At 40.1% G+C, this 21,216-nt stretch overlaps 1 protein-coding gene across 1 annotated transcript in view; it reads left to right on the top strand.

Annotated features, from left to right (window-relative positions):
• The window catches only part of Marchf11 (membrane associated ring-CH-type finger 11), a 114,045-nt gene extending 94,247 nt beyond the window's left edge, over positions 1-19,798 (top strand). Inside the window, exon 4 of the mRNA XM_063257995.1 lies at positions 19,305-19,798. Coding sequence (XP_063114065.1) covers positions 19,305-19,627 — 323 coding nt within the window. The 3' untranslated portion in view covers positions 19,628-19,798. The remainder of the gene's footprint in view (positions 1-19,304) is intronic.
• Positions 19,799-21,216: the final 1,418 nt, after the last annotated feature.

Here is a 21,216-nt window from a genome sequence, read left to right as displayed (position 1 = left end):
AAATTAACGCTGCAGTGTTATTCAAAGAAGTTTTCTTGCAGATTTTGTAGGGTAGTGACAGCCACGGTGGCTGACAGCTGATGGAACTTGACAAAAGGAAAAATGGATCTCTCTTCAATCCTGCAGGAGGGGAGATTGGCTCTCCTTTCAAGGGGCTTTGAAATAGTTGGAAACATCCCCACAAGCTTTTAAAACTTGGCTATATCTTGATGAGAAAACCACAGTGACAACTTGGAATCTTCTTTGAAAATCCACGGCCAGTCATTCTAGAATCTAAACATGTTATAATCCCACCAGTGCATTTAACAGACCGGGAGAAACTGGATTGCTAAGTAGAATGTTAAAGGTTTGTAGAATAGTTGTTTCCTTGGGGAAATTTCTTTACTTACTTCCACACACAGTGAATTGGTTTGTTGTTTCCACATAATGTTAATAATTTTTTCTCCTTTCCCTCTTTTTGTTTGTTTTGCTTTGTTTTTCTGGCTGCTAATGTTTTAAATTCTCCCACGGAGCTGGGTACTATCATAGTTGAAACATCAAAATCAGATTTGATAGAACTTTCTGTAGTGATGAAGATGTGCCATGTCTACGTTGTCCAACACCGCAGATGCTAGCTAAGTTTGGCTGAGGAGTATTTGAAATATGGCAAGTGAGAGCAAAGAAATCTAACATTTAAGTGTAATTTTATTTAAATTAATTCAAATTTAACTTAGATCCCTACATGTGGGTTATGGCCATCGTGCTGGGCAACACAGGGGCCAGGTGATGGGGTGGCAGATATGTGAGGATTCAACAGATGCACCTTGTCTGTGTGGGTTGTGGATCTTGACTGGCAAAGGAACTGTAATCTAAGAGAGATGGATCATGTGATGATGGGATCAAAAGGGTTCGGTGAAGAGGGATGAGGGGAGAGGGTGGTTTCTAGCAGGGAGTCAGGGCCACAAGGGGAGATGTATGTGGCAGCTGATGCTTATTTGTTACTGAACATTTTTAGAAGACTTCTGTGGGCTAAATGTGAATTCAGTTTTCAGTCTGCATTTCTTATACAATTCCTATCCATTTTCAGGACATTGAAATATGATAATAGCTATTTGGGACCCTCTTTTAAATGTTTAAGTGGGTGACATTCAGACTGATTGCTTCCAGGAAAACCAAACTAATATAAAGGATTTAAATGTGTGAGATGTTGCAGCCAGCGGCAATAATCAAGAGAGAAGTAGAAGAAGCTTGTATTGGCTCCTCCTTCCAGAATTTTTGCTGAGGACAGGGAGGATTAGCAGCTCCAAAAAAGAAAAACAGGACTAGGGGAGGAGACCTTGGGTGGTCTCGGCAAGTGCTGCAGGGAACCTGTTTATCGATGACTAAAGCTGAGGGCCTTAGAAAGGGCCACGGGTTCATTTGGTTCACTTGCATCTAAAACAGAGTGTGGGTTCTGAGGCATTCTAGTGTCAGGGACTGCAGCTGGTGCACAGAGCTACGTGTGGAAGTGGTAAACCAGAACATGCTGTGTTATTGTGAGTCTTGAGCTAGAGATCTCCGTTCACTGCAACTTGTGGCAAATCCCCTGAGAAGAGGTTTTGGTCCCCCTTTGATGCTATGGAATGGAATTGGTTATGGTTATGGTATTTTAGCATATTACTTTTATTATTTTAAACTATTTCTTAATTGCCCATGCAATGCCCACACATATATACATATATAGACTATGTGACATATATAAATTGTTTATAATACTGAAATCTATATAGTTACAAAAGCCCAATCCATTCACACTACCCTTTCTGTTATGCCACACCCTTTGCAAGAATGTCCCCTTTCAGCATCGGTAATGTGTGTCTCCTGAATCTTTTCTGCTCAGCTTACATGCATCTAGGTGCGTGTTTTATTTTTTCATGTGAACGGGATCATGCTATATCCACTGTTGAGAAAATAGTCATTTTCATTCAACAGCAGGACCTCCATCTAAAGAGAGCTGTTCCAACAGATGTAATGTGATTTATTTAACCTTGCATCTACTGATGGATATTTAGGTTGTTACCCATTTGTGCCATTAGGGACAGTGCTATAAAAGACATCTGTTTTATGTATTTCTGGAGGCTGGATTCCGAGAAGTGGAAAGTCTGGATTGAGTAATAACCACATGTTAAATTGCAGAAAGTCCTTGTACATTGCCCTCTAAAAAGACCTCACTATTTATATTTCCTTGGAATACACGCAAGTTCTGTTTCCTCCACCTCTCTGACCATGGTGTCGCCACTTTCTGACATTGCATTTGGTGGTTTTAGCTACACTGAAAACTGTCAGAGTGGTTTTCTTAAAATCAGTTCTATAAGCTGATGTGACAAATTTTATCCTAGAAACTAGCGTTGGCCACACTGAATCGTGCTGATGGGCAGGTTTTCCTGCCTGGTGTCTTTTGGGATACCGGGAATGTGATGTGCAGAGACAGACCAGCACATTTACATATTCTTTCTGAAGATGAAATCCAGCAGGAGTGATGGAGATTAGAGCTCACTGCCTGTCAAAAATCTTGCATTCCCCAGCACGCAAAGGATCTCTGGGGTCAGTTTCTTCTGTTAAATTGAACACTAAGGAGATTTTACTTCACAGTCTTTTTCTTTTTAACACAGAATGTGTTTCTTAATATTGCTTTAAGAAAGATGGCCTCCCTTTGTTACTTGTCTGTGAGCCTAAAATTCTGATTTTTTTCAATTTTACATATTGCTTTGCTTCCCAAATTAAAGAAGAATCATGCAGAGTGGTGCTGCTAGAGATAAATACATACGTATGCAAACACACAGCTATACCCACCAGGAGCCACAAATATGTCTCAGATCTCTTGTGAAATAATGAGATAAGTATAATATGATTGTTTGTACTGCCTTGCTTTTGAAAGCTAGAGACAAGAAAATTCTAAAAAAATAAACTGAGACACTAAAGTAGGACAAGACCAAAATGTTCTCTTCTCAAATGTATGAATTATACCTAGACAGTATTGAGAAAAAAATGCTTTCTTCTGCAGAAATTTATCTTTTAATATTAACCTTTATTTCCTCTTATTTTCAACTGAGTTATTTAAATGTATATAAATTCTTATTATGTATTCTTCATAGTTGATCAGTTATCTAGCAAAATTCCTTGGGCACATGCAAAAAAATTATTCATTTATTTGTGGTCCCAGGGATCAAACTCATGACCTTGCGCTTTGCCGATGAGCTGTGTATGTCCCCAGCCCCCAGGAAACTGTTTAGAGTTACCAGTTGGTAATATATTCACATTTCATTACAGACATCAGAGTAGTAATTACAGTGATGCCTACAATCATTGATTATGTCAGACATACATTTACAGTTTAAAAAGTCAAGTCTTGCTTTTGATACTCCTTCACTTTGCTGATTTTTTTTCCAAGTGGAGAAGCTAAAGGTAACACAAGATTTAACATTTTATGGACATGAAACTTTAGAAGTGCATTTTCACACTGTGATATTAGATAAGTAAAAATGAAGCATTTTGACAAAAATATTTCAGGATCATCCAATTTGGTTATCATAAGTAAGATCCAAGTACTTGTCTCTTTAATGACAAAGTTATTTTTTCTTAAATTTGTTCTGTGGCCATCTTTGCTTTCAATGACTATAAATCAGTGACCATAAGTGAAACATAACAAAGTAAATCTGCTGCTATGAAAAAACAAAACCTTACTATAGTCTATCAAATGAATTTTAAACTTTTAAATGAAAATTTTCAGGCTTTCTGGTACCTTTCAGCATGATTCAGAAGTTGACAATATATCTTAAAGTATTTTAAATGGGAAAAAAATCTACTGAGACAGGAGAGTTTAACATTGGAAATTGAGCTATGCCACAATTTTAAATAGAGCAAATAATAAAGATGTGTTTTCTCAAGACCTCCTGAAGGTTTCAAGCTCAGGGACACACAGGGTCATCCCACAGGTGTGTGCTGGAAGAGCTGTGCTTGGGCTTTGCAAAATGTGCATTCTTGCATTGTTGTGCATAGATCGTATTGTTAGTGGAAGCCATTTATAGATTAATATAAAATGATTGAATAATTCCAAGCAAATAATGTAAACTTGCCAGGAGAGCAGGCAGGTCCTCCCGGCACGCTGTCCTGCACAGTGGGTGGGGATGTCTGGGTCATGTCTCTCCTAGGCCTCCTTAAGGAGAGGCGGGACCACTAGAATCCAGCATGGAGTGGCACAGGGCACCTTGACATTGAAGATCCTTTCTCTAGGGGAAATGGAGACCACAGATGCAGTCAGCAGCACCCTCCAAATATCTTCACAGGGACTCCATGCAGGTTAGGCCTACCCAATTGAACGCTGTCAGCAGTGTTCATCAAAAAAGCCACACATGGATGTAAAGTAGCTTTTTTTTTTAATCACAATTCACTGAGATCCGAGGTCCCACCTCCTCACCCTCCTCCCTTCCCTAACTCAATCACCCCTGCTTCCACTGAGTTTGGAATCTGAGGGACTGAGCTCACTCAGTGAAACAAGCTTTGAAAGGCGCCAGGTCAGCATTGAAACGCTTAAGAGGAAGCATGGAGGTGGCTGCCTAAGGGTCGCAGTCACTTGGCTTTGTCATGGAAGGTGTGTTGTTGGAGGAGGTGTTGCTGTATTTGTCTCATTCTAAGTTTTGTAGGAAGCGCTGCTGTGGATACACTGGCATGAATCATCAGGCATGTGAGAAAAGAAAAAAAACCACGCAGCTCAACTTAAACACTTGTTTGGCATAAAAACCAGGAAAGTTGATTAGCTCAGTATTTCCTTTTTGAGTCTTTACATCACTGTAATTTTTCCCTTTAGACATAAGAAGTGTATCAGCCACTTCTCCAGGAAATACTTCCGTTTCCTGAGCTATAATTCCATCCCTCTGCACCACAATTTGGCCACTTTAGGAAACCTTCATCCCACTGCTGCTAAAGAGGACAGGAACGTTGTGTGACTCTTGCCTAGAGCCCTCCAGGGTTTCCTTTCTAACTTCATGAGAGGTGGAGCTCTGGGCTGCCAGACTGGGGGAGCTGGCAGGTCTGTGTCCCTTATGGAGGTGCGCGCTCTGCTAGCTCACCTGAAACTACTGCTCCAAGTCAGCGCAGTTTCTTGGTCGGGAAAGACCATTAGCCCTTGATTCGAGGGTCAGAATGCTTCCTAGCCCGGAAACTGCTTCACTCAGAAAGAGCAGGCTACAGTGGATGGGCCTGAAAGCCGGAGCCTGCCCGGGGTGCCTTACACGTGAAGCACATCCTGGCCAGGGCCCCAGGGGCAGAGGCAGAGTGGTCTCTGCAATTTGAAACGCTTAAGAGGAAGAAACAAATCTTTATCTTTTATAAGCTATGAGAAGTAGTAGGTCATTATCTCTATTCTCTGGAGGTACAAATTATAGGCTTGTCTGTGCCTTAATCATGCTGATGTTTACCAGTTTCTCTAAAGATTATATTATCGTGGTTGGTTATTAGTAATACTGTGGCTTTTAAAACCCCAGGAAATAAAATAGAAAGAAACTTCTTTTTTGCTACTTACTCTTCCGTGCTGGCCTGGAATGGGCTCTCAAAGCTAACGAACTCTGTAGGTTTTCCAGAAGTGTGGGGAGGCGGGGAGACCGCACTTAATGCAGCCTTCCTCTTAACTGACCTTGAAAAGTTCAAGTTTTCTTTTTAAGAAGCACGAGGATAATTAGCAGAGCAGCAGAGCAAGAGTGGGTTACTGCTGACTTCTACTTCCTCCCTAGAAAGCCACACCACTTACAGCTGCTCCTCTCAATTGCAAGCTGTCTGTCTGGTCAAGGAGGCGCTGGTTTCCTACTGAGCAGACGTTCATGCTGGTTACTGTGTTCGGATCCTGGCAAGCGGGATATCGATATAAACAGAACAAGGGTCCGAGTGTTGACAAACTGTGCCCTGATGGCCAAATCCAACCTCCTGCCTGTTTTTGTACAACCCATGACTCAGGAAGAGTTTTCACTTTTTCAGCTATTTTTTAAAAAACCAAGAGAAGACTATTATTCTGTGACATGTGCCACTTGTATTGAATTTAAACTTCAGTGCTCATAAATAAAGTTATATTGAGCATCACCATATCCATTCATTGAGGTGCTATGAACAGTTACACCAGGCACCAGAAGGTCTATACAGCCTGAAAATACTTTCCTCTGACCCTTTTCGGTTTGCGAAGCCCCACCTGCTGCAGGGACACATTCAAAGAAGCAATTAAAATGCAACTAGAAAAATGGCAGGAGCTCGGTATATGTGAGAACTGATGGGGAAAGGGTAATCACACTCAGGGTCAACAAAATATAAGTGAATGAAAGCAATCTTGAGATAAATTTTAAGGCACAGCAGGAATTAGGAACAGGCCCAGAGAGCCTGGATCTGTGAATACATGCATCACTGTACGTATCATTTTCAAGGAATCATAAATTCCCAATGGCAAGGGCAAACATGCTTGTCGGAGGTGCTTCTTTGAGGAAGTAAAACCTGCCATATAGAAGACCCTGAGGATGGAAGTTAGAGCCCAAACGGAAAGCCCAGAGGCCTCTAAAGGACCTAGTGTAGGTAGAAGTCTTGTGTTAGGTAGGCATGATTGATAAGCTTGATATGCAAGAAAAGACTTTGATATAACAGGAAGCTTGAGGGAGGAGCGTCATGCTGGAGAAGGTGGGAAAGATTTTACAGCAGCCATCAAGAGATTAGGTTTGCATTAAAGGTGATAGCAAGCCAGAGCTGAAGGAGATTCACTGAAAGACACAGAGGTCAGTCTGGTGAAAGTATTCGAGGGAGGAAAGGGCCTGTCAGGTGTGATTCACAGAAGGTAATCGACCTCAGTCATGGCAATGAAGAATATTAGAAGAGGATCAAGGTGGGGGCGAATGTGGACAGTTTCTTCTTACAGAGTCCTGGGAGAATCCAGTTGTACATGGGCCAGTGAGCAGCTGAGTTTCAGAGTGTAAAGGTTGGAGCTGGAGATTTAATGCAGTGGTCAAGACTACCGTCTGAAGGGGACATGACTTGGGTGAAGCAAGCAGCAGCTTGATAGAAAGACCAGGCAATGAGTGGCCAGAGGAGGACAGAGCAGAGCCAGGTACTGGAAGAAGGAGCAAAGTACCAGGTGCCATAGCCCAGGCGGTGAAGTGAAGTTGGAATTTATTCACTGGTTTGGCACTACGGGGTTGGATGGTTAAGGCACTACTTCAGTACGTGGAGTGGAGTGTCGGGGGGCAGAAAGGAGTTTCCCATCTAAGTTCACAAAGCTTGGCTGCCGGAAGGCACAGTCTGATGACAGCAGAAGCTAGCATGAAATATGGACTTAAGGAAGGTGGTTTGTTTGTTTCAGTGGTAGAGTTAGACATGGAGAAATGGTGAGAAGAAATCTGGAGAACAATCAAAGGTCCAGGGGTGGGAAGGAGGATGTCTGGGGAATGCACAGAGCTGCAGCCCAGCACCCAGAGCAGAAGTTTGCCTTGCACAAGAGAGACCTGTCCCCTCAGCTGAGCCTGGGCAACTGTTCACAGCATGTGCTGTCTGCACAACCAAGTGAGACCCCTTGATTTACTTCCTCAGACACTGATATGACCTCAGGGAGTGAGTCTCATTTTTTAAAAAATGGAGAATCTGATTTTAGAGCAGAAAAGAGGAAAAAAATTTTTTTCTCCTGAAAGCCCAATTAGTTGTCTTGTGAGGTATTTATTTATTCTAAATTAGTGGAGCCAAAGATGTACGGAATCGTTAGTGGAGAGAATGAAAAAAAAATATGCAATATACAATCATGGAAGTATTTCTTTCTATTGTTCTGAGTGAAATAATTTCTTTAAAAGACTCATTTATATAAAGAATCACATCCCAATCTTGGATTTTTCACTAGGACAAGGAACAGAATATTAAGGAAATTAAGGTCCCAGCATTTTTATACTGAAGCTAAAATACTCATTAATAGTTCCATTTAAAAATATTTTGCCAGCATCACTAAATAAAATAGGAATGAAATTAGAGAAGTTAAAAATGTTAATTATACCCAGATGATAGCTTCTGTTTTGAATTTTTATGCATTACCTTTATAACTTAAATACAAAAAGAAACCCTCAAAATCAACAAGAATGAAATATATGTGTGTGTATGTGTTTTATTCAATTTTTCAGTTTACATCCTTTACGAAAAATTGATGTACCTTGAGCCCACAAAGCTAATTAAAACAAATAGGTTAAATATCACAATGTTTCTCTCATATGAGAAACCTAAAGTATGCATAATTCGAAGAGCAAAATGAGGGGAAGATATCAGGAAACAGAGCTAGACCCTGTGTGATGGGAGGGGTCTGGGCCTTGGAGAAGAGAGGCAGGGGAATGGGGAGGGACATAAAAAGGATTCAGATGTAAGGTGCATGGGTGCCAGTACCCTGTCACACATACACTTACTACATAACACAAACGCATATTAATACAAAATTTTAAAAAACAAAGTGAACGTTTTCTTCCTTCGAAACTGACTACAACTTACACACAACAGATATATTTTACTCTGCAGAGTATGGAAATTATGCTTTGTGAATTTCTAGAGGACAGTTTGCTCATTGGAAAGAAATGGGAAATTAACTGTATTTATTTCTACTGTCCATGAGGCAAAGTCTACACGTTTTCTCTTTCCAAGAACTGGGTACAGTCCATGGACTAGAGTGTGGGAAACCAATGAACAGCCACTAAAACATTTGTCGGTTCTAAAAGCTTTCATCAACATAGAAGCTGGACATTGACGTGGTTTTAAACCAAATATTATTTCCATCAAATCAGGGCTTGCAAGAAGAGTTATTTATTTTTATTATTTGTGGGGGTGTTACTCAAATGCTCTGTCTCCTATCTAAAAGCTACAGTCATTCTTCAGGATAAAGACTAGGGAAGAATTTTCCCATCTTGGCCCAAGAGATTTTGATTCTCTCTAGTCCTTGATCAGTGTCCCACGGCCCTGGACCATTCTATGGGTGGAAGAGATGCTAACAATGTCTGGCTTGGCCAAGGATGGCTCCTGAGCTCTGCCGTCCTGCAGAGCAAACACATCAGGCTATGCATCAAGAGTTTGGTTTTCATCCTGGAGACAGGCTCTGTGGATCCTTGAGCAAACCACACCACATCACACCTTTGGGTCTCACCCCCTAAAATGCAAGGTTTGGAAGAGATAACACCCAAGATTTTTTAATTTTGAAATTCAATTGCCATGTCTCCTTGGTCTCCTAACCTTTGAGATAAACGATGTTTCCCTTGCTAAAAGGGATTTCATCTGTCCCTGAGTAGAAACAGAATTGACATTTCATTCAGTTTCAATTAAACTGATGCTAGTTATGCCTCCAATTTGAGGATAACACTACTATATTTTTATTATCTATAAAATTATTAGGCATTTTCATTGAAAAAATATATCCATAGATCCTTTTTGTTCAAACACTATTGGATTTTTTTTGTGATATAGTGATTTCTTTCTCTGGTGAGTTTTAATCTCCTCCTTTTTGATGTTGTTGTACCAGGAATTGAACTCAGGACTTTGCACTTGCCAGGTAGGCAGGGTCAGGGTTAGGGTTTATGCTGCTGAGCTTAATCCCCTCCTTTTTAAAATGCTCTGTACCATATATTTAATAACCTGTCACAGAGCTTGCAGCTTCTGAAGAAGATCCTGGGAGTGTGCCAGTTGTGTTATGTGCTCCAGGCTTAGAACTGAAAGATCAGGAGAGTCTCCCATCTGTCTACTGAAGCATCGAGAAGTTAATAAAATAATTGATTAATAGATTGTCTTCTTAGAAAACAAGAAGTCAGAAGAATGGACAGTTTTCTTTTCACGCTCTTTCTCTCTTTTGCCTTGAAGTAGCAAAGAGGAGACTATAACCATCTCATGTTTTTCAGCCTAGGCACAAGCATCTGTAAATATCTGAGTTCATAATTTTGTGATGCAGGTAAATATTTGGTGACCGGGCCAGTGAGACACTGTGGGGGGGGCATCATTTATAGGGGCTAATCACAACTTCTTGCCAAGATTTTCCTTGTTCCTCGGCCTTGGCCATTCCCTCCATCTATTTTTTTTTTCCTGTTGGGCAAAACTCACTGTCTTGTGATGGGTACTGAGTTGTAAAGCCTTTCTAAATCTCATTTGGTACTGGATGCTTTAATTTATCCTGAGTGTCTCAAAATATTTCTTTGATGCATCTATGGACACCACTTGAATTTTTCTCTTTTTAAATTGCACTGTAACAACTAGATTAAGTCAGCTCTAGCTGTGCCTTGGGTTCCAGTGATGCTTCCTCTTCTCGTTTTGTGTCCTTTCCATTAAGCAAAGAGTGGCTGAGTTCTTACCATGTGCCAGGCACTGAAGCAGGAAGAGGTACCCCAAGGCAAATAAGATAGAGTTCCCACTGCCAGGGAGCCCACGGCTGATTACGGGCCAAACTCATATAAAGCGGTTGTTACGGTACACACACCTGCAGAACAGCAGGTGTATGTGGAGAATAACAGGTGATAGAAGGAGGCAGTGATTGATTTTGTTTGAGTGCATAAGAGAAGATACGAGAGAACTGGATCTCGAAGCATGATCAATAGAGTAGGCATTTCAGGAACTTCTCTATTTATGGTTTGAGTTCAGGGAGAAGACAAAGTGAGCAAAATTTGGTTCAAGAAAGAGGAATCTTAGGACTTCTATGTTACTAATTTAATTGGCTTGGGGGATGGTTATTAACTAGATAAAACCGAGTGAAATAAAAATGACACAACAGGACAAGAGCAAATTTAACCTATGTCAAAACTCTCCCGAAGAGTGTATGTTTGGTTCGGTTCACTGTGATTTAGTCTGAGATCACAATCTTTATGGACAGTAGGCCTTTACAGTCCTGTTCTTTTTCCAACAATGGTGTCATTAGCGTTGGAGACGCAGCACAGATGCATCTTCTGCCCAGGTTGATGTTTGCAGATATTCCAGTGCAGAAAGGCAGGATTATACAGTGATAGCCAATTCTCCTGAGCGCTCTCAAGAAACTGTTAGCACATAGGGATCCTCACAATTGTAAGCATCATTTCTTCATTGGTGCTGCTGTCTACTTTGGGAGTGGGGTTTGGATCATTGATATTTGGAAATTAGGCAGCTACTACTACCACTGAGGTTTCTGTGCATGTTATGGGAAGTTTCAGAATTATTTGTTTTCCTTAAAAGGTTTTTCACTCCCAAAATGTTAATTGCCAGTGTTAAAGATGAGTCCGTGTTTAAGCCCTGGAACTATGAATCTCATGAGTAGCCTGCCAATTTCAATTTGGAAATCTGAATCTCACTTGGTTCTAGGACAATTCTGAGAGAATTTGTATTTGACACATCTTTTATAGATGGGTGCTATTTCATGTAGACTATTTCTTTATATTGTTTCTATATGAACAACACCAGAGATATATGTTCACAATACTCTCTCTATATAATTCGGCCTTTCTGATCCTTAGAGGATGATTTTTGAAAGTATCAATTATGATAGTCTTTTTGGAGATGAATTTAGTGACTATATTATAGTCTGGGAGAGTTCACTAAATTTGATCTTTTTTGCATTTTTATGTGTTTTTAATCTTTATGTATAGTTCAGTCCAACAAAAAGCATTAAGTACATGTGGAAGCAACCATGAGTTCTGATTAGTTCTTCAAGATTCATGTTGACAAGATTCAACGACAAGAGTGTGACTTTTAGTCATTAACTACATGACTTTGAATCATTAACTCAAACCTAGCTTCAGTAACTGCTGAGTATTTAAATTTGGGGTCAGTTGGGAAATAGTGCCTGAAACATTACTGCATTTTACCATATTTTAACAAAATCAACACAATAAAATTACATATACCACAGTCTAATTGTGTTAATTCTTTGAGGGAAGCCTGCCCCAGTGTTCATCAAATCTCAGCAGCAATTTAGGAGTTAAAATTGAAGCTAATAGATGATATTGGCTCTGAGTTGCTCCAGCACACAGAATTAGAAGGAACCCAAAGATACCAGTCTGTTTCTAGTTACAAGACGATAAGGTTGTCTCTATTGAGTATGGACACACATGCACATGCACACACACTCACACACACACACAAAGAAGGGGAAGAGAAAAGATTCTTAGGAGAAAGATGAAATTTAAACTAGAAATCTCGAGCAGTTTCACAATCAAGAACTTTTCCTGCCAAATGTCTGCTGCGGGTTCCGAGTTTTCTAGTGAGTGTCATTAAAGTTGAATGACAAACAGGGCTTCATCCTGGCCTCCTTCATGGGTCCCTCGCAACCTGGGAAAGCTGAGGGCCACTGTAACATACCGGACAACCAGACAAAGCTCTGGTATACAATTAATTGCTATCTTGGTTGCATTGTTCTGTGTTACTGACACCATTAGATCTTTAGGACTCCGAGGACATGGCCACTGCCTCCTGCCCTCCCCTGGAGCTTTATTTGAAGGCAGAACTTCAAGTCCTGAGAACTTCAATTGTCTGACAAGGCAGCTATTGAATGCTGCCACTGAGTGCAATCTAATAGAAAGTTTCCCAGAAACATCTTAAATGTGTCCCTGTATAGCACCACAGTTTGGGAATATAGAAGTGAGCAGGAGAATCCCAGTACCTGAAAGTTCAAAGCAAGGCCACCATATCCCTGACCATACATTATCTCTTCTTCCACCGTGGTATGTCCCCAAACTTTGGATGCTTCAGCAAAAGAAATACACATTCTTGAAACTTACCTGCTTACCTGTTTGATCTTTAGCAGCAGTAGACCAAGTATTAATTCTTGAAAGTCATTAAGATCTTGCCCAGGTTTTCCATACAATGTCTAAAGATTATACACTATCTAAATTCCCTAAAGCATCTAAGTTTCTGCACTGTGGTCTTGGTAGGCACTGTGTGTAGTGATAGTATTTGAGCATCCTAAGAATTCATATTAAATAAGTAATGATTTAATAATAAAATAAGGACACGTGATTAAAAATACAGTGATTGTTTAAATTTCTTTTAAAAAATATCTTACAGTACAGACATATGGCAGTTAAAATCTTTCTTTGAGCACACCTTTCTCATCATCCTTGACACTTTCTGAAGCATTTCTGGAAATCCTCTTTCATCAGTGCTGGTGGTGTCACGGCTGCCTCAGTGTCTTCAGTCCATTCAAACCATTTACCTTTGATGATCATTTTGACTTCAGGCAAGAACTGGAAATTGCCTGGTTCCAGATTCAGTGAACTAGGTGGATGAGGAGACACTGAAATATTTTCACAGCCTGCCTTTCCATTGGATGAAGTTCATCAGCAGTGTTCACATTATCATTATTATTATTATCGCACTTCTCTCATAAAGACATTCAGGAAAGAGGACTTCCAGAAATGCTTTAGAAAATGGCTAAGAGGATGGGATAGATGTGTTCAAAGTGAGGAGAACTATTTTGAGGTGCATTAAAGGGAACTGTATTCAGGGTGTGCAATAAAAAGTCATATGCAGGACACATAATTTACAGAATTATTTTATAATAGTCACCTAGAGATTTGAGTACAAGAAGTGCTGGAAATCTGTCCACACACTAAAGATGTAGAGAATCTAACCAAGGGCCTGGATCCCATGGCAATATCCTGTATGAGTTCAGCTGAAAACCTAGAGCCCCATCACAGTGCCTCCCACCAGTCCAGCTGGAGGCCTAGAGACCATGGCAAGGACTCATGCAGGTCTGTTTCATGAATCTGTACTGGGAAGGCCCAAAGGTCAGCAATGGAAGCCAGAAAGTCTGTGCCAGCAGGGTGAAAGATCTGTGCCAATAAGTTGAAGGTTCTACATTGGAGCTAAGAAGTGATGCTCAAAATAAGAACCAGGAATCCCCTGAAAAGTGCCACAGCCATTCTCAGTGATGCAGAGGTCCCAAGTTCCTCCGACAATGAGAACAGCAGAGTACATATCAGGAAACCACATGACAAGCTTCTCCTGGATGTTGAAAGCACACTCTTCTGCTCCAGAGCCAGGAAGTGATGCTCAAAGTAAGGACCAGAGTTCCCCCAAAGTGAACCACAGCCATTCTCAGCGAGAAGGTCCCGGCCTCCTCTAGTGGTAGCAGCTAAGTTCGTATGAGGGAAACCAGCAGGACAAGCTCCTCCAGGAGCACCAACAGCTCCAAACAACAACAGTATTTTGAAGAACCCATAATGCTCCTCTTTTTCTCCAGGTCTCCTTTTTATCCCAGTAACTTTCCTCAGGTGGGCTGTCTACACTGAGCATCATGCTGATTCAGTTCAGCTGGTGTTAAGTTGACCACTAGTTTTTAATCCGCTATAGGAATGAATATTTTACTATAATGAATATTCTAAATAATTATAGCATATTTTTTATCATCCTTGTAACTTTGCTAAAATCATAGCCTCCAAAACTGGTGTCCACATGTTTTAAGTGAGATTGGTGCTTTTCATGTGTGAGGTCTGCTGTAGTCAGTTTGGGTTGCTACAACAAAATGCTACAACCTGGGTGATTTAAATACCAAATATTTATTTCTCATGGTACTGGGGCCTGGAAGCTCCAAGGAGCTCACATATTTGGTGTCTGGGAAAGACCTTACTCCTGGTTTTTAGATAATTGTTTTCTTATTGTTCCCTCACGTTGCCTTGTCTTAATGCGCGCACATGCACGCGCACACGCACGCACACACACACACACACACACACACACACACAGAGTGAGAAGGATTGCATTTGTTTTCTTTCTATAAAAGCATTTATCTCATCATGAAGGCTTCAACTTTGGGAACTTATTTAACCCTTCTTAACTCTGAAAGGCCCCACCTCCAAATATTATCTTCCTGGAGATTAAGATTGCAACCTATGAATTTAAGGGTGGGGATACCACTCCTTAGTCTATAGTAATCTCTTTTAGTAAGTCATCCCAAAATTAAAAGAGACTGTCAGGAGCTGGGGATTTAGCTCAGTGGCATAAGCACTTGCCTTACAAGCAGGCAGTCATGAGTTCGATCCCCGGTACCGATAAAAAGGAAAACCAAAAAAAAAAAAAAAAAAAAAAAAAAAAAAAAGAAGAGAGAAGGGAGACTGTCATATACTAGAAATGTGCCATGAGTGGCACTCAAAGTTTACTTTCAGACAAATTTGGTTTCCAATTTCAGGTCTGATTTTTACATCTGTGGAACATCAAACAAAGTGTCTCTAGGTTTCCATCTCCTCTGATATCAAATTCTTCTACAGTACTGCCCATTTTAATAGCTGTTGTCAAGTTTAAATAAAAATTATGCCCATAAAGCTCTTAGGACAGTGCTTACCACAGAAAAGGCCCTTGATAAAACATTTAGTTTATAAAGTATGTGAAACAACCAAAACAATCAGGATTGGCAAGACAAAATTTGGCATTGCTTGGCTAGTGAGTTGGTAGTTGATACCAGATACAATTTCTCTTTGGCCATAATTTTACAAGTCTTTCAGAGTTATAATATTTCTGAGATTGAAGCAGACATAGACAAAATGTGTGTGTGTGTATGTGTGTGTGTGTGTGTGTGTGTGTGTGTGTGTGATGCCCAAGCATGTAAGCAAAAGCCAAATGTACTTTGATAATCTACCCCTAATAATGGGGTAAATAGCTCAGCTTCTATTACCACAAAGAATTTCAACTAACATCCACTTCAAAATCTGACAATGTATTTTACCAAAATATTTTATTTCAATGAATCCAGAACCAAGCCTTTGTTTTTCACTGGTATTATTACCTAACAAAAATGTTTTTTCTTTATACACCAACAAGAACAGTTACAGTTACAGTTAAAAGTTATTGGCAAGAAAATAGCAACACCAGCTAACCACACACACACACACACACACACACACACACACACACACACAGAGTTTCTCAACTCTCAAAACCCCAAATTCCCTAAATCACAACTTGACATCCATGCCATTTATTGTAGATTGTATCCTAAAATATTTAATATTTACATTTTATAGAAATTGACATTGCTTTTCCATGCAAAGTGAGTCAGGTGAAAAAGTTAATCCAAATTTGTTCTCATGTGACCAGAAGTGTAAAGGTGACATATTCATTTGATCATCAGTAAAAAAGCAAACTCCACAGTGCTTAGAGGTTGACTTTTTAGTGCATTGTACTAGACCTGACTAAGTTCTTATACTTGTGGAATTACCAATCACAGTAGTCATATCTTCTTGTAACCACTGATATAAAAGCATTGCAACAATACTACACTATTTAAAGGCGGAAGAAAAAAATACACATACAGAGAATATCCCTGAGAATTGGGATGGATTTCATTGTGTTTCAGGGAAATTTAAGCTTGCAGAGGGCAAGGAATAATTCTGAATACCCATGGTTAGTAAAACAAAGTCTAAACATTGCTTATAGTTTAATGAAATTAACAATCAGACCATGGAGTTGGAAGTTCAAAAGGATTGTGTCTGTATGAGAATGTAAAGTAGTAGTAGTTTTCTCTCTCTAAATTCAAAAATGTACTATAAAGACTTACGGGATTTATTTCTGTACAGTGTGTAAATGTATGTATTTCAGAAAAGAGGTATCAGGAATATATTCTCAGAAAGTGACCTTAAATGCTAGAAAGTGATCTGGTTTCTTGCCTTTCAGAAGAAATCAATAAAAACTAATAGAATCCTGTGAAATGAGTGGTCTCTTGGCAAAGCCATGCCCCTACCCAGGCAGGACGAACTCGTGTCAGACTGTAATTGTTCTGTGATTAGTGTGAGTGAATCTTCTTCACCACATAGATTCACCACATTGATTTTTAATTAATAATAATGTCTTGAATTTATATGCTTACCATCTCGGGAAATCTGAGTGTGTTATAGTTGATGAGTTCCAATTTATCTTCACACGGTCCTGCTGAATGTAAAGATCGAGTGTTTCAATTACAGTTCTAAGGAGGGAAAAGTGAGCCAAAAAAGGTTAAGGTAGTTGTCATGAAGAATTCAGGAATCTGATAATAGAATCACCAATTCAAATCTAGTAGTTTTTACTTGTAATTCTATTTCCTGTCCTAAAAACATCTAGTGAGTTGGGTCAACTTTTTTTTTTTTTTTTGGAAGAGGAAGATGATCAAGCAATTTTTTGAAGTTTTTATGATTAACATAAGCTTATATTTCTCCTCATTATTGTAGTAGTATACAAAATATATCATGTGGACTGTTTTATTCAACTCCTATCAATTTTTTAGTGGGTCTCTGTTTAATCTTTGAAATCTCCTAAGTTATACATCTCAAGATGTTTATCTCCTGATAATGGAGCAATGCAAAACTTAAATTCTGATGTGAAGTAGGCAAAGTTATGATTTTTTAAAGGACTGAACTCTTCACCAGCTAGTGGGTATTGGTTAGATGAAGAGAGATAAAATAGTATCCCCAATAAAATCATGCTCAGAACCCTAACTTGCTGTACCCACGGAAGATCACCACCATTCCTTCAACCACACATTCTTCAGCCTTAAAAACATGGAGCTTTGATTTCTCTCCCTTTCTTCTATTTCTGCCAGTTTTCCTTCTGATTTATTCCTTTATCCCTCTGTCCTCTGAGTGCTGCTACTCTATCCTTCATGTGTAGTACAGCAGTCCCATTTGTTTCTCAAACTTTCTCAGTCCATTTTGGATCAACCTTCCCAGTAAATCCCAGAAATATATAGAATGTGATGAATGTCTATATTCCAGTGCTCCATTTAAAAAATACCACATTTGAGATAGTTAAAAACCTTCTTTGAAGCCCCTCTCTGATCTCATTTATTTCCTTCTTTCCTCAATATCATACATATATGATAGATGAATAATATATCATATATATATATATATATATAGAGAGAGAGAGAGAGAGAGAGAAAGAGAGAGAGACAGACAGACAGAGAGACAGAGACAGAGACAGAGAGACAGGAAAGATGGAGGGGATACAGAAAATGCATAATCATTTTTTGGAGGAAACTTTTTTCATTGTGGTTTTGCAATTTTCATTATGGTTTTGAGATTTATGCATTTTGCTGTGAATGGCTTGGCTCCTTCTCATCGCTCTCACCCATTGGGTCTGTGTTCTCTTACCCATTCTCCTGGGAATGGACATTGAGATGGCTTATGATATTTTCCTCAAATACAACGAGCCACGCAGTACACATCTTTGAACATGCTTCCTTGTCCACATTTATGAGAGCGCTCCAGGGCGTATCCCCAGGGAGCTGAGTGTGGCAAGTGGGATCGCTAGTTTTCAAATTTGTCATTAGAAAAATGGTCGTGCCAGCTCCACTTTCACGCCACACTGCACCTCCATAATCCCTCTTCATTAGCCTCTCCACGGCCTTTAGTGGAATTTGAATCTCCCCGAAGAGAACAGTGTTTTTCGTTGATTCTCCATCTGACGGATCTCTCTTGCGGGGCTCCCCTTTCTGTGAGGGGTCACACGTTCAAAACCTTTAGGACTGCATGCTGAAATGTAGATGTGTGAACGCAGCTGAGATGCTGGATACCAGTGGGCAGGAGGATGCCACAGCCAGCAGCAAGGCCTGCAGAGCCCTGGCCCTGAGTTTCTCAGGTTACTTTACATTCCTGAGTCTTTCTCCTAGCAGCCACAAGCAAGGTGTCTGGGACCGGCCTGCCTTGGGGTGACGCCCAGCACCCTTGCTTTGAGTTGTTTGTCCCAGCCGTTTGTGAGCAGTTTCCTTAACATCCCTGTGCCTTAGTTTCCTTTGTTGGTAAAGTGAGAGAAACGCTAGAATTTTACTTCACAAAGTGACTGTGAGAACTAAGTGAAATAATGTACAGAAAGCTCTTTAATAGTTGCTCACATAATTGTTTGCTGCATAGATGAGGAAAGTATAAAATAAAGAACAATAGTACCCTGCCAACTGCGTGCCCAGCATTGTTCTAAGAACTGGGGAAATGGTATTGTTCTTAATATCTCTCAATTAAACTGTCAACTGGGCCCAGCCCTTAGTACATCGCCTGCCACACAGTTGGTACAAGGGGGAATTAATAAGTGAACCAAATGCTTCTCCGAAAGCAACATAAATGCCCAAAGCATGTTCGGAGCGACAACGGAGCAAGTAAATTACATCCATGACAACTTCACTGCCTGTGGAGTGAATTCTTCTCTGAATATTACAATATCAGTGGCAGCTGCCAGCAGCCTTAATATTTGAGTCATCGGTGCACTCTGCCCTTTGGCAGTGGGAAATGCAGGGGAATTATTTCTTGAATCCTTTACTTTTCTGCGGGATACCCTTCCTATCTTTTGATTGTCACTGATCTTTTTGTTTCCCCCATGAACTTCAGGTCTCATTGTCCACGAAGGAGCTGCAGTTTACAGGGTGTTTAAGCGCTGGCGAGCCGTCAATTTGCACTGGGATGTGTTAAACTACGACAAAGCCACCGACATCGAAGAAAGTAGCCGGGGAGAGTCTTCCACAAGCAGGACTTTATGGTTGCCCTTGACGGCTCTGCGGAACAGAAACTTGGTCCACCCGACTCAGCTGACCTCCCCGAGGTTTCAGTGTGGCTATGTGCTACTCCACCTGTTCAATCGGATAAGGCCCCACGAAGATCTGTCAGAAGATAACAGCTCGGGGGAGATGGTGATGAGAGTGACCTCGGTGTGACAAGCGTATACAGCGACACAGTGTGGACTGACCACCCGGCACATTTTGGAATGTAATTGCAATGAATGGTGAAACCATAGCACTTCTACAAAACATACATCTATGAACTTTTTAAAATTTATGCTTTTTATATGAACATTTGAATTGCAAATACATTTTTCTGAAAAACGATTCCTCTTGTTCTTTGTTGTTCTGATTTGTCACATCTTTTATAAGTTCCTACTTGAAATCATTATACATATAAGTTAACTCTACTTGGTAAAAAAAGAAAAAACACAATGGTGACAGTTATCCTTAAGGCCAAAACTATTTTTTCTTGCTTATTTTAAATATATTTTTATCAAACTTTGGTTGCATGTGTAGTTTTTCAGACACGGTATGAGTGGGGCAAGTTTTACACCACTGCGGGCAGGTTTCAGAGGTAAAGGACTCACTGCAGAGCTGTCCCCGTAGAGCCTCACAGTGCTCTCCTTGTGCCTCAGGCTGGCTGACAGATGTGACTGTGACTTATTCACTGTGATGAAAAACAATTTGTCACCAAGAACACAAGCTGCAAGAATTAACAGCTCGCTTTCTAACTTCTGAAACACCGCAGGGAGCTTCCAAACATATAAAAATGGGTTCAGTAACATGCCTTTACTGCAGTTCACGTTACATAGGCAAAGTGTCCTGAATATTTACAACATGCAAAGCTCGCCAAAATGTTGCATCATGTGCAACTGACTCAAGCAAATCATACTGCCTCAAAAAACAATACCGCCTCATATTTGCATAGGCCTCTAATAGGACCTATCACAGTTTGTTTAATTATTAGTGTCTCCAATTGTATGAGCACCATCTTAATTAGATTTTCTTTCTCTAAAAGCTATGTAGTCTCTTAGTCATTTAAGCACTACTCCTATTACTAGGACTAATGAAGTTCTCTGAAATATGTTTGCTCTCTAGCAGCGAGAAGTCTTCCTCTTTCATTAGATGACTAGAAAAATATTTTTAAATGAAAAGAGGAAAAGAAAAATGAAGCTATTGACTCTCCAGAAACAGGTGCTATTCAGTAGTGCCCAGAGATTTCCACGTGTGTCCTCCTCTTGGATGTATTTGGGACATTTTAGTGGACAGGGAGAAAGATGAGGAAACAGGTGAGCATGCTTTCCTTGGAAGTACGAGGTGAACATGCTGGTGGTTCGCAGTAAAACATGACTAGACTCAAAAGTACATAAAAGGCTTTCTATTCTTCTTTTCTGAAAATTGTTTCCAAGTGATAATAGAACAGTTCGTGTTTGCAAACAGCACCTTGTTTCTTTCATAGTAAATTTCCCCAATTTTTAAATGTCTTTTCTTTCCAGTTAAAAAACTTCATCACAAATGACAAAGTGTAATGCTTTACAGAAATGTCACGTGTGAGTCACAAAGTCATGCAGGAGTGAAAATTCACCCATTATCTGGGACAGGGCCAGATCTAGAAGAGGAAGCATTAAGCAAACCGTGGAGGTTATGGCTTGTGTTAAGCTGCTGTCACAAACATCCCGAGTTGGGCTCCGAACGGCTTAGTTACTAAGCAAGCTGTTAACAGTATTTAATTGAGAGCAAGT

Source organism: Cavia porcellus, unplaced genomic scaffold (assembly GCF_034190915.1).
Source record: "Cavia porcellus strain 051 isolate PalLab524CR breed Dunkin Hartley unplaced genomic scaffold, mCavPor4.1 scaffold_11, whole genome shotgun sequence".
In the NCBI taxonomy this organism is placed as follows: domain Eukaryota; kingdom Metazoa; phylum Chordata; class Mammalia; order Rodentia; family Caviidae; genus Cavia; species Cavia porcellus.
Note: the sequence above shows the minus strand (reverse complement) of the source record. Positions and strands in the feature narration are given on the sequence as shown.